Source organism: Pipistrellus hanaki (assembly GCF_964339955.1).
Source record: "Pipistrellus hanaki genome assembly, chromosome: 6".
NCBI lineage: Eukaryota > Metazoa > Chordata > Mammalia > Chiroptera > Vespertilionidae > Pipistrellus > Pipistrellus hanaki.
In genome coordinates, this window is record NC_140508.1 from 88,954,361 (window position 1) to 88,968,172 (window position 13,812).

The window sequence follows — 13,812 nt, forward strand, 5'->3', positions numbered from 1 at the left end:
TTAGTGCCGCTGTAATACTAAGAAACATCAGTTTTGGAGAGTGTGATATGTATTATCTATATAACCAGAGATTATGAAATTGTTCATGTCCAAACTGCATGTGGGATTGCAGTTAGGATTCTATAAAGAACTAAAGTTTGCATTTCAGATTCTAGTGGGGAAAACAGAGCCACAGGTCAGTGAAGATGTGAGCATGAAGCCTGTGCTGGGAGCCAGGTAATCGCGGGTGCCAAGATGAAGGCTCATGGAAAAGCCACCGACTGAGAGTCAGAGAAGGCACCACAGGTGAAGAAAGGAGCACCTGTTTCCTAATGACACCCATGAAACAGTACGGTTTACCCACAGGCGGGGCCAGTGGACAGTCTCTTGAAGCCCCAGGGGAGCTATGAGCCAGCTTCACTGAAAAGGGTAGAAATGTCCTGACCATGACAATGAGGAAAGGTGAATGAAGGGCTATAGATTGTCTCCCCAACTCAGAACTGTCAAGATCTGACAAGCCAGATTGTGGAGGATGACACCTTCCCATCGACAGAAAAGGACCTTTGTCCAGGCCACAGGGTGAAATTTCTTTAAACATACACTAGCTGACAGAAATTAGCCTCTAGGAAGTCTACAGAAAAGGCAGTGTGGTGTACGGGAGTAACATGGACCTTGTCCTTGGACAGCTTTGGTGCTTAATGCTAGCACACAGTAGTTCCTAATAAATGTTAGCCAGTCTGTGGTGCAGAAAAAGGAATGTTTACTTATATTTTCCTCACCTGACTGCTCCTTCAGAAATATAATACTTCATTCTACTAAATTTCCCATGTGACTAAAAATTTCTATTCTCTGCCTTAATAAAGTTAGGAATGGAGACAACAGTGGTCAGGAATTCAGGAGCTGGAGTCAGTCCCTGGGTTTGAATGCAAGCTCTTCCATTTACTGGCGGTGTGATCTCACCCAGGTTGCGTGTGCCTGCACTCTATCTCAGCCTGGCCTGGAAGTGGGCGCCACGACAGTACCTACACTTCACTGGGCCACCGTGAGGATTAGAAGAGATAATCCATGCCCAGGACTAGCATGGCAACTGGCAAATGGATATCCGAAAACAATTTATTACACTGATAGTTATTATCATCCACCAGGACTTTTATTATACTTATTATATTTATTCTGGAATGAAGTGAGAAGCAATGAGTTTTACATGATTAATATGACATATTAGGAAAATTCAACCCAAAGCTTTTATACACCATTCCCTTTGTATCCAAAAGGCCCTGGATGTTGACTTTTAATTGAAGAAATGAACAACTTTGCAAAACACGTGACTAACAATTCACAAAGGAGTATCTGTATTTTTCTGGTAGATTTCTGTATATTGTGAAAGCAGTCAGAGGCATTTCAAAGTTTCCTAAACTGATGACAATTAACTGCCACTGCACTATACTATAAAAAAGAAACATAACCAGATCAGTTTTGGAAAGTCCACTTTAGAGGCAGCAAATATAAGTTAAAGTTATGCATTTCAACTTAATATATTAACATAGAGGATTTATATTATATCTACTCCTATCTTTCATTTTCTAGAAACAAATTAGTCCCAGAACTAATGCAATACACCTTGCAGTAATAAAGGACTACCTAGAAAAAAAGAAATGTATTTGGAAGCCATCAAAGTATGTTTTAACTAATCTATTAACACTAAAATGTGAAATAAAAAAAATAATTTGTCTTTCCTATTTTCCTTTAAACTTTCTTGGTATAGTCTGAAATGAGACTATATAAAACAGCATACCTAAATACTGAAAATATCTAGCAATTCGACCTGAATATTATTTTCTTTTTGGTCAAATTAATGCATTCTAATATGCTCCAGGAAATCCTAATTGCATAAAATTTATGCTAAATTTGTTTTTCAAATTTTTTTCTATTTAGTTGTGCAGCCATGCAAAGGAAGGTATATATTAAAAGCTTTCTCATTCATCATTTACTTGCTTATTAATTTGTTTGGGAATTAAATTTGTTTTCATAACAATTCTTCATCTGGAAATGCTGGCTCATATAATGCTCACTACCTCTTGAGACTGACGTTCCCTCTTTATGAGGAAATAAGCTGATAATTTATACAATAGAGTACGTAATGCAAGAATCTGGTTGAACAATCTTTCTAAAAATAAGACAATTCATTCTATATATAATACATGGACAGATTCCTAAATATTTGAAAACCATAAAAGACAATTAACTCTAAAACTATACACATTTCAGAAAATCCAATCTGTCACTAATGATGTGGAAGATAGTTTAGGATGCTACAGAGTTACAGGTCATCGTTAACATAACTGGCCATCATTGTATTATGCTTCAGCATATGGCATGCCAGATAAACTAGTTTTTACTCTACTGGTCTTCCCCTTAAAGCACACATAGTCTAAGTGAAGATATGATCCTGCTAGATCCTACCAAAGCTATCAAAATTCTGAATTAGTGAAATTCTGACTTAGACAATGTAATTCTTAGTCACATATACCAACCTGAACATACAGAAACCCCTTTCAATTATAGTGCTAAATTTCATAATGGATTTTTAAAGTGCCAAGTCAAATAGATGACCACTGTAGTATATAATCAAGCATGAGACTTAATACTGTCTTTCCCTAGTACATAAATGAAATTCTGCTTTACTAGATCCAAGGTACATATTTTAAAAGATCAAGATGACACAGGCTTCTAGATTAATTTGGTCAGTTAATTTCAATTCATTTGCATGGACGTCTAGATTTTGTACAGTACATGTACTTTATTGCTGCTGGGACAAATTATCACAATACTAATATCTCTGTGGGCTGAAATCAAGATTGCCTAGTCTGTGTTTCTCTCTGGAAGTCCTACGAGAGAATCACATTCCCTTGCCTTTTCCAGCTCCTGTATTCCCTGGCCCATGTGCCCTGCCTCCATCTTCATGTAACCTAGTGTAGTCACACCCAAGGTGCGGGTCATTTTGTGAGGCCATTATTCTGCCTATAATGGCACATCAGATTTTTGCCTAAACCTGTGATATTCAAGTTAATATTCATCCAATAAATTAAAATTATCTAATATTTAAAAATTTAAAATAAAAATATGTAAGTGATCAACAGACTATCACATTTTAGCTCAATAGATACATCAATGTGCTCAGCCACTCATTTCTTCCCATTCATGTTTGCATAAATTTGGCACTTCATCCATGAGTTTATCACAACTCAGTACACTATAAATTGTACATTGATAAAAGTATTAAATCCCCTTAAGACAATGTAACACATATTGCTTATTATACCTATTATATGTTACTGCAAAATTATTTATCTTTTTTACCCTGAGGCTACATCTCAAACACAGTAAAAGCTTGATAAGGAATTACTCTTCCAAAAACAGTGACTTCACACATAAATTTTTGAGGAAGAGGGCTTCTGGAAAAGTAAACTATTAGTGTTGGCGTGGATTCTGGAGATACCACATGCTGTGTTAGAAAGGATATAGAGAAAACTTGTCTCAGAGACCTTCACTGTCTTGCTTGAGGTCACTAAGCTAATCTGAGACAGCTCTGTCTCCTGATAGAATAACTCATAATTTCCCCCACACAATTATGACGCCATTCACCTTGCACTTGAAATAGTCTACAATGACTCTTCATCACCTTATCACGTTATAAATCAATAACTTTGCCAATTCACACCTCAAGGGATTGCAGAAGTTGTATTTTTATTATTCTGTCCTATGACAACATATAAACTAACCCAAGGATAAAACTCTAAGCAGACCCTGTGTAAGTTATACAAATTTATTACTGTTACACATTAAGGAGAAACTTAGAACTTAAAAAGGAGAAACTGCCAAGGAGACAACAAAAATGAAGGATGATAAACCTAGACTAATATTGCAGCTAATTTCCAAAAATCAAACAAAAACTTGCAAATACTGATATTTTTCATGATTTAAACAATGATGCTCCTTTTGGTGGATTACAATGAGAAGAACACAAGAACTTTTGAAATGTATTTTCTGGGGCAAATAAAAGATGATTTAGAATCAGCACAGTTTGAGCAGCATCATAATGTCAAAAGTATTATAGAAATTCTGTCATTTCCCCCAAATATTTTAATACCTGCTCAAAAAATATTAACTAAACACAGTTATAGCCTTAACTTAGTAAATTACAATTGTTACTCTGATTTTCAAACTAATTTTGTTCAAATATAAAAATACATATTATCTCTATAAATATATAGATATACGATAATAGAACTAAGTTTTTGCTTTTTTAAAAAGTTGTAGAAAAATAGCCTATTAAGTAATCAATATCACTTTATTTTCTTGGTTTGTAAAGGAGACTTAAAATCAACTTACTTGATGTAATAGGGCACTTTATTATTGGAAATGGATCTTTGCCACGGCAGCTGGACTGAAGCTGAGGAAACAAAGGGGATTATTGGAAACACTGCTAACCCACAGCCTTATGCCTTAATGCAAAGCAACTGACCACGTTTTACAGCAAATTCAATGAAAAATGCTCCGGTTTGCCAGCTGGATTACTATAATTATAAAATCTCCAAGGCTAAAGAAACAGTCACTTTAAAAATTCATTTGAAGCAATAAAAGAGCAACACAGGTCCAATTTCTAATGCCACCTCGAAGTAATTGAACTTGTTGACCTCCTTAGACTGTCAATGCTAGACAAAAGAAGGCAAAGCACTTGAGATTCACAATGTTTACAATGTTTTATTTTCTAAGAAATATGACTTTAATTTTTATTATGAAAGAATAGTTACTAAGTAAAAAGTTTCATCAGTACTAATTGATGACTAATCCTTATAACAGAAGTGTAAATAGAGTCTCAGTTCCTCGTGAAATGCTCTTTAATTTGGTCTTAGCACATAGCTTTATATTCTATAAAATTAAGTTTAAGAAATCTGGAGTGATTCATACCAAATGAGTAGATTGCAAACTTAATTATCTCATCAACATTGATGGTATCCAAACTTTAGAAATGCATCCTGCCATGCCAGTAGACATTATCTTCCAGGAGGTGCTATAGATCACTCAAAGATGACCTATCTAAGATAAGCCTAACAACTCAAAATTGCAGTGAGCCAAACAACTCAAAATCTTCTCATTTAAAGATTTATGGGGAATGAAGTTTTACTTTGAAAGGCACAGGTGCATTTTAAACTAATAGTGCTTTTGAAAGAGAAAAATTAATTTAAAATCTTAAAATACAAAAAGTATTTCTTTATTATGAAAAAGTTCATAACCTTTGCATGTGACAACAATGATAATATGATATGGTAGTTATAATAGACTAGTAGTGGGGGGGGGGTCGTGCCCTCAACCCAGTCTGTGCCCTCTGGCACTCCGGGAGTCCTCAGGGGATGTCCAAATGCTGGCTGTCAGACATCCTTAGCACTGCCATGGAGGCAGGAGAGGCTCCCGCCACAGCTGCTGTGCTCCCCAGCTGTGAGCCTGGCTTCTGGCTGAGTGGTGCTCCCCTGTGGGAATGCACTGACCATCAGGAGGCAGCTCCTGCATTGAGCGTCTGTTCCTTGATAGTCAGTGTGCATCATAGGGACCACCAGTCGTTCTGCCATTCAGTCAATTGGCATATTAGCCTTTTATTGTATAGGATGATGGTTCAGTGGAATGCCACAGCTAAACACAAGTTACCTTGGCTCCACTTCAAAGATTTACCAATTGTTACCAATTGTTCTTAAATAAGAACCAATAAATAATATATTTATTCATATAAGTAAACATATTTATAGCAAAGAATATGGCTTCTTGCATGCTGAAAATGCATGCTGATTCATTCATTTCATGAATTTCAGTCAAGTTTGTCAGTACTTACTGGAGAGAAAATGCTGAGAAGATGGTCCAAAATCTCTATGGGCTTCTTGAAGCTGCTTAAGGCGATCATCCACAGAAACCTGCATATCACACCCCAAAAATAATTTGATTTCAAAGCAATAACTTAAATAATGTTCCAGATTTAAGCATTATTATAAAGGCTGTTACTGCCCATGATTATGACTGCTTGTACAGATTCCTCCTCCATCTCTAAAATCAAAGTGCAGGGATGAAAGCAGACTCTTTTTGGTACCAAGTAACAGCAAATAGTTCCAGGCACTCTTCTAAGCAATTTCTAGGAATGAACTCTCTTATCCTCATAATCAACATAATTGGCATTATTTATCATGATCACCATCTCACAGCTGAAGACACTGAGACATACAGAAGTGCCCAGGACATAAAGTTAGTATGAATCTTGCTAATATTCATAACCAGCACATCAGGTGCCAGGATCTATGCCTTTACTGTCACTCTACATTGCCTCAAGAGCTGTGAAGGTCAAAAACATCTTAAGAGAAGATGTGGCCACAAGGTCAGTGGCTATTCATCTCTCTTTTGTAAGAAAGGTGACAAAAAGTGCTATGGGGAGCAAATGAAGATCTAAAATATTCCAAGGGATAACATAGATAGAAAAACAGAAATATGGCTGAATTAGATGATAGATGATTGATAGATAGACAGACAGATAGATGATGGATGGATAGATAGACAGACAGATAAAACAGATGATTGTGGAATATCTTATTTTCCTCCAAGTTTGTGTCCAGTCATCTTGATTTAAGGGTATTCATGCACCAACAAACTGTTTATCTGTGCATTTGTTTACACAGATTGTATGATTAACTCTCTACATTATGAAAATGCAAAGAAACTATTGCCAATCAATAACAAATGCACACATTTGTTACTGACATTTTTATGTCTCTTTTCCTGGTCTTTGCTTCTGTAGTGCTGGTAAGCTGTTCTATTTAGTCTGCCAACCTCACTGGGCAGTTTTAGTTTCTCATGGTTGGCTATTTAAGTTGCAAGAGCAAGTACTTTTTTTTGTTAAGGCCAAAAAGTATTCCTATGATACACTTTACATTCAGGAGGAGAAAACAATATGCTACTTCTGAAATTTAACAGTATTGTCTGGCAGCATAGATTTCCCCCACTTATTCAACCAGCAACTAGCATCTGAGTTCTAGCAGCCACCAGGCTCAGAAATAAAGAAGGCAGAACACATATCCTGTTTTGAGCATATTCCCTGACTTCTAATCTTTTCCGATGATGATAACAGAAGCAGAATGAGAAGGAAATCAAGATGGACCACAGGAATACCTACATTAAAATGATGCATTAGAGAAATAAAAAAGAAGAAAAAAGGAGTATTGGTCAAACATTTCTGTCTTCCACTTATTAGAAAAGCACATTTGCATTGAGTTTAGTATCCTGCTTTACTAATCCCAGATTATTAATACTCTTTCAAAGACAAAAAGGACTGTCTAATACCATACAACTCATTTCATACCACTTCAGTTTCAGGAAGAAAATATAAACCCATTGTGTGTTTTAATGTTTGAGTTAATTCAGAAACCCATTATGCCTTCAAATGTTTCTGTGTGCCACCTCAAAGTACACTTGTATTATTAAATATCACAATTTAGGACCAGAAAATAGAAAAATTAGTAAAAATCATTTTTTTTCTCCCACTCAAATGATTCTGCTAGTTTCCAAAAAAAATTCTTATGAGTCTTGAGAACTGGCCCCTGAATGTGTCAAAGCTCCACAAAGATGGTTCAAAGGGCAGTGACTGGCAAATGCTGGTACCCAGTAATAGAGAGGGTTCTTTCAGGTTTGGTTAGTTCTTCGGGGTTAAATCTGGGACAAGCAAGTAATATATAGAATATATAGAGTCATTAAAATAACTGCATTGCAGCAGCTAAGATCTCTGAGCTAACGTTAAACACCACAATACTATATCAAGGTGCTGGCTGCAAAAATTGTGCAAGACACCTAAAGAACAAGCAGTTGCAGAAAGAAAGATGGAGACTTTCATAACTTTTCAAAAGAAGCAAAAAATACATGATTAAATTAAGAAAAATGACTCCTTTATAAGCCATTATGGGGAAAATGTTTCTGTGACCTACCGTATGTTTCAATTACTGTGATTTATTTGACCTTTTGCAATTTCCTACAAATATCATATGAACAGTACACCAAAAATTACATTAAAACTTATTCTCATAAATAAATGAGGCTTTTGAGTTCAAGATACTGAAAGACGACTGAGGTCACATGCTATGAATCCATTATCAAACACACAAATAAAATAAAATAAAAAATGATGGTGTGTGGCAGACTAGTGAGGTATGATTTAAAGGTCCACCAAGGTTTAAGCCTGAATTATGAAGAGGAATAAGCTGATGATACCTGCAAAAGTTTCCATCGCACATTAAGGTCATCTAGCTGGCGAGACATCTTCAGAGATGGGTGCAAGTTAAGTGGAGACACCTGACTCCATAAATCATTCACTGTTTTAACTTTTAGGTTGATTGGTGCAATTTCTTCTCTAAATGCCTGGAAGAAAAGGACAATAAGGAGGACATCAGAAAAGAATATAATGGAAGGTGGTATGTATTTTGAACTTTCCAATGGCAAGATCAGCTGAGAGGCCAATGACTGTTGTTTAATAGACAATTCAAATCTGGTCTTCAGCAATCAAGACCACCAGCGAAAGAGTCTGCTTTTATATCACAGACAAACTGAGACATGACATGACGAGAAAGATTATAATGCAAACACATTTAAGTGATTATGTATTTCCTTCAAATTTTTCATGATAAATTTTCATGATTTAGTCTAGAAAATATCTGCCACTATAATCTACTTTACTAATTTCTAGTCTTGATTTTATCTTTAAATTTCTTCCATAATTCCTTCTCTTTTCTTTCTTCAAATGGCTACCTTAATATTTTTTTCACTGATGCAACTTGATTTTAACAAGTTTTCACTGAAAATTAAGTTTAAAAGTGGCCAGTAAAACCATCTTCCTTAACCACAAAACTGATGCCTATATGTACAGGAGAGGAGGTTGTCTCTTTCAAAAGAATTTGTGATCATTGAGATTAGATGTGAGGTAGGAAGAGTGGAGTCTACAGGAAAGGAGGGAAATGAAGCTTAGAACTGACAAATGCCACCTCGGGCACAGTACGGAGGTGGTATGGGTTGGGATGAGGAGGGTATGTGAGAGGGAAAGAAAAAATAATAATACTTAGGACCATGACAGTCATCTGTCCTATGAGACCAAGCAGAACAATAGAAACCCTACCTTTTTTCCATTCTTCACATAATTTTACCTGCCTCTATGCTCAAGTTCTCCCTTTCCAACTATCTGCCTAGATCCTTTAAGACTCCACTCAAGTGCTCACATGCACACCATATCTGAAAAGATTTCCTTCAGGCCCCTCCCAGAGATTTCCCAGGATTCTCTCTGCCTTTTCAACCCAGCCAGGACATTCAACTAGCACCTGTCTGAACCACAAACTGGGTTTTATAATGGAGGCCACTCTGATTGTTTGATGCCATACCATCCAATTGTTATGTATTTTAAATATCTTTCCTCATCAGAGCTTAGTACATAAAAGTATAAGCATCCATTTTCCTAATGCTTCCCCTGTCCCTTCTCCCCCCGTAGAATGGAAGCTTCTTGAGATAGGCACCTGGCAAAATTCAGCACAAGGTTTGTAATACAAGAGGGGCAGACTTCCTTTCTATTGACACAGACCCCAACAATTATTTTTTAAGCAAGATTAAGCCAATAAGGGGTTGGGAACAGAATGGGTTCTAAAAATAGAACTGTGTACTTTTATTGTTTTGGTACATCGTAAGATTAGAGTTAACTATGTTCTAAATTTAACTTATGGGTATTAGGTGTTGTGAATATCCTACTGGCATCAGATCTCAGGTTCTAATCCACACTCTTAAGAGACTAGACATATGCCTTTTCTTCTCCTCTTTAATTGCTCCAAGTTGAATGAAGTAATATGTATATTAAAGTGCTTTGGGGACTATAACATTTTATTAAAACACTACAAGTATTAATTTAGCTTCCTCCTTATGAGTATAAAAAGAAAGCCCCTTTAACTATTTCCCTCATTCCTTCTCTTCTCCAAAACTTTTCTAGTTACCCTACAGAACTCTTCCTTATATAAGGCACATAAGGCTAACAATAATCATTATGATTGATAAACATCAGAATACTATTAAGAATATAACTTTTTAAAAGAAATTAATTCTACACAAATCAGAGAATATGCTTCAGTGTTTCAAAATTTTGAATATGCCCAAAAGCACATAAAGAAGCTAAGGTGTGGACTCAGCAGGGACAGATCTGTGGCCAGAGTCGGAGTGAAAAATACAGATGGTGGAGGGAGCAGCCCATACATTTGAAACAATGAACCTGCAAAGGTAAGAGACATCGCCAGAACTCAACATTTCAAAATCGGTTGAAGAAGGCAAGCCCACGAAGATATGTGAACTGCTGCAAAACGGAAAAAGAAAGAACCCAGAGTTGTGACAGCTTTTCTCCATGGCTGATGTCAGACAATGCACACACATACTGGCACAGCCCAGCAAGGAACGCAGTTATAGGCAACAAAGGGATTTTGTTAACAACATAGGCCTAAGGAATGAATCACTGAGACAGACCCACGGGACAGAGAGAAGTGGGAGTTAGGATGGGGAAAGAGAATTTTTCAGCCTGGACTTGGAAGAAACCTGGTGTCCCTCAGATTCATTTTCAGAGTACCTACAGAACTCAAACCCTTCAAGCTTTCTTCAGTTGTGATTTTAATATTACACATTAATATTCTCTTCTTGGAGGACCCAATTTTAATCTGCTTTTAAAATCAATATCTCTGTAAAACACCAACATATAGATATTAAAGATTAAAAATAAAATGCTAGAAAACATTCTGATTTATAACATTTTAAATGACCTTCAAAAAGATGCCTTTCAGAAGATAAAATTTTAAAATTAGATTCTAACATTACCACAGATTTTAAAATCTTCCAAAATGATAAAACAGTGTTTTTCTCTTACAAGCCACAGGTAAAAATCATGAAAAGACCTATGACAAGCAAGGTCTGTAGGTTTTGTTTCTGTTGAGGTGGTCAGGTGTTTTATGGCAATAAGAAATCTCTTAAAGAAGTATATAGTTCGGTTTGTAGAAGCTTCCAAATTAAGGGGCTAGAAATAAAGCAAGTTTTAAAATGATCTCAGCTCTGCCATGTGTTCTATTATAAAGAAGCAATTTATCATGTTCTGACTGCACTTTCCTATAGGAGAATAAAAATCTATGTGGTCTTCTGGCCGTAAAAACAGAAACATCTGCAGGTATTAAAGGCCCTGTCTGGCAGCCTGTTGGCAGATGTGAATCCCAGACTGGTCTCCAATCAGCTGTGATTATGCAAACAAGAAAGACAAGGTGATTTTAAGGAGTTGAAAGTATTTGATTACCCCAAAGACTTAGTTTCTCACTTGCTTTGGCATATTGAATAACATTTAGCAATAATCAGTACTTGTTTTCATCTGCCTGTAGCTTCGATGGAATTTGGGATATATGTGAGAACACATATAAAATGCCCCAACTGTAAGACTTGGGTTTTTATTTTTTTCCCTAGGAAAATGTAAAAATATATTAATCCACCGTTTATTCCTTTCTCTTAATATTAATTGTAACTTTTCTAGCTTTCCACGTAAGCAGAGATTTGAACAAAAGGATTTGGATGCAGCGCTGGATAATTTCTCTACTCAAATAAGATTAACAACTCCAAACCTTTTTGGCCTTTAATAACCTGATACAACTGTTTATTGTCATCCAACACTAATCATTCTATATTGAAAACGGATGCTTACAGCCGAAACGGGTTTGGCTCAATGGATAGAGCATCGGTCTTCGGACTGAAAGGTCCCGGGTTCGGGTTCAATTCCGGTCAAGGACACATACATTTGTTGCTGGCACATCCCCAGTAGGGGGTGTGCAAGAGGCAGCTGGTCGATATCTCTCTCTCATCAATGTTTCCAACTCTTATCCCTCTCAATTCCTCTCTGTAAAATCAATAAAATATATTAACAAAACAAACAAAAAAAACTACCGATTTAAAAACACACACACACACACACACACACACATGCACACAAAAAAACGGATACTTACAAATTCAAATGGATAAATTCTTGCTCTAACCAAAAGACATCATGCAGTCCAAACGAGCATGCTTTTGTAGACCACTGACTTGAAGATCTTCAGTGTATAAAACCACTTTTTATATATAAGATGTAGCCCCAGCTGGTTTGGCTCAGTAGTTAGAGGATCAGCCATGGACTGAAGGTTCCCAGGGTCGATTCCAGTCAAGGGCAAAAAAAACCCCTATTGATATGTCTCCCACATCAATATTTCTCTCTGTGTCTCTCCCCTTCCTTCCAGTCTCTTAAAAAATTATTTTTAAAAATATCCTTGGGTGAGGATTAATAAAAAATAAAATATAAGAAGTATGCAACTTCCAAAGGAGCTTTATTTTCACTTGGTTATTTGAAACTCAGATCTACCCATGGACATGGTTTTTAAGATACTATAGTTGTAGGAAGAAACTCTCTTAACTCATTGGGTGGCTGGAAAGGTATGTATATTTAAAATGAAAGATGGCAGGAACCAATACTTTTTCAGTAATAATATTTTTAAGCTTAAATTTTAATATGTAACTTTTAAAGCTTTGAATTTAAATAGGTGATCAAAATTGTGTTTAATTATGTTATTATGAATGAGGTCTCTACAATGAAAGTGAAGAGCAAGAAACATCATGAAAACTCTACCACTTACTAGCCATGCAGGCTTGAGCAATATCTTCAAATCCATCCTTTGTAAAATGGGCATAAAATAACACCTATCTTGTGGGATTACTGTGATGATTAAAAGAGGTAGCCATGTAAACTGCTGAGAAAGTTTTAGGCACATAAAGACTATTATCCCCATCCCCCACAACACATATATATTAATTTATCTAACCATTCAGTTAATTAACTAGACTTTTCTTCTCTTCCTATTCAGCCACATGTTTACAAACAAAGGGAAAGCATTATTCAATATCTGTGCACAAAAGAGGGATGTCTTTTGCCATAAAAATCCTATTCATGATAGATATTATCAATTAACAACTTCTGATTTGTCACTAGTTCATTCTTTGATTTGATTTCTAACTAGACAGAATATAGTTTAGAATGCTATTACAAACCACACTATACTCTAAATCTGTTATTTGTGTCTCTAACTGATTAAATCCCATCAACTTCATTTCTGAATATGTTCTAGAATACTGTATCAAAGTGGGCCCAAATGATAGGTCTAATACCGTAACTTTGGGCAATTCCTGACCACAAACAGAATTTATACCTAAACGAATCTTTCATTGATATACTCAAATGTTTAGTTGAGTATATTATATAGTATAGATATGCTATATATATATATATATATATATACAATATATAGTATATCTATCATGTATATACAATGTGATAAAATATGTAGATAAGAATTACCAGTAAAACAGGATACTTTTGATTGAAACTTAAATTCAATGCCAATTTACAGCAAATACAGAGTAGAGAGGAATCTGCCAGATTACACCATGTGGATGACATTCTGCAAATTCCAAGCTGTGAGAAACACTATAAAACAAACAGTTCAGCTGCCTTAACAGTTGCATTGCAAAAAGATGGAGGGGGAATATTAGAGATTAAAGGGGACTTTAAAATATTTCTTAAAAACTAAGCAAATGTTTAGGGATGCACAGTTGAATAAAAAAAATTATTTTGTTACAAATAAGGTAAATTATGGGGGGAAAAGTCAGAGCTGCTATTTTGAGGGAGGATTCTGATGACAAGGGGCAGAGGAAAGCATC

General features: G+C 35.8%; 1 protein-coding gene across 1 annotated transcript in view; it reads right to left on the reverse strand.

Moving 5' to 3' along the window:
- The window catches only part of LOC311625141 (utrophin-like), a gene marked incomplete at its 3' end in the record, with an annotated part of 90,794 nt that overhangs the window by 55,704 nt on the left and 21,278 nt on the right, over positions 1 to 13,812 (reverse strand). The window contains exons 4-6 of the mRNA XM_084889074.1: positions 8,281 to 8,427; positions 5,867 to 5,945; positions 4,372 to 4,432 (exon numbers count right to left, since the gene is read on the reverse strand). Of these exons, the coding sequence (XP_084745200.1) occupies positions 4,372 to 4,432; positions 5,867 to 5,945; positions 8,281 to 8,427 (287 nt within the window). The remainder of the gene's footprint in view (positions 1 to 4,371; positions 4,433 to 5,866; positions 5,946 to 8,280; positions 8,428 to 13,812) is intronic.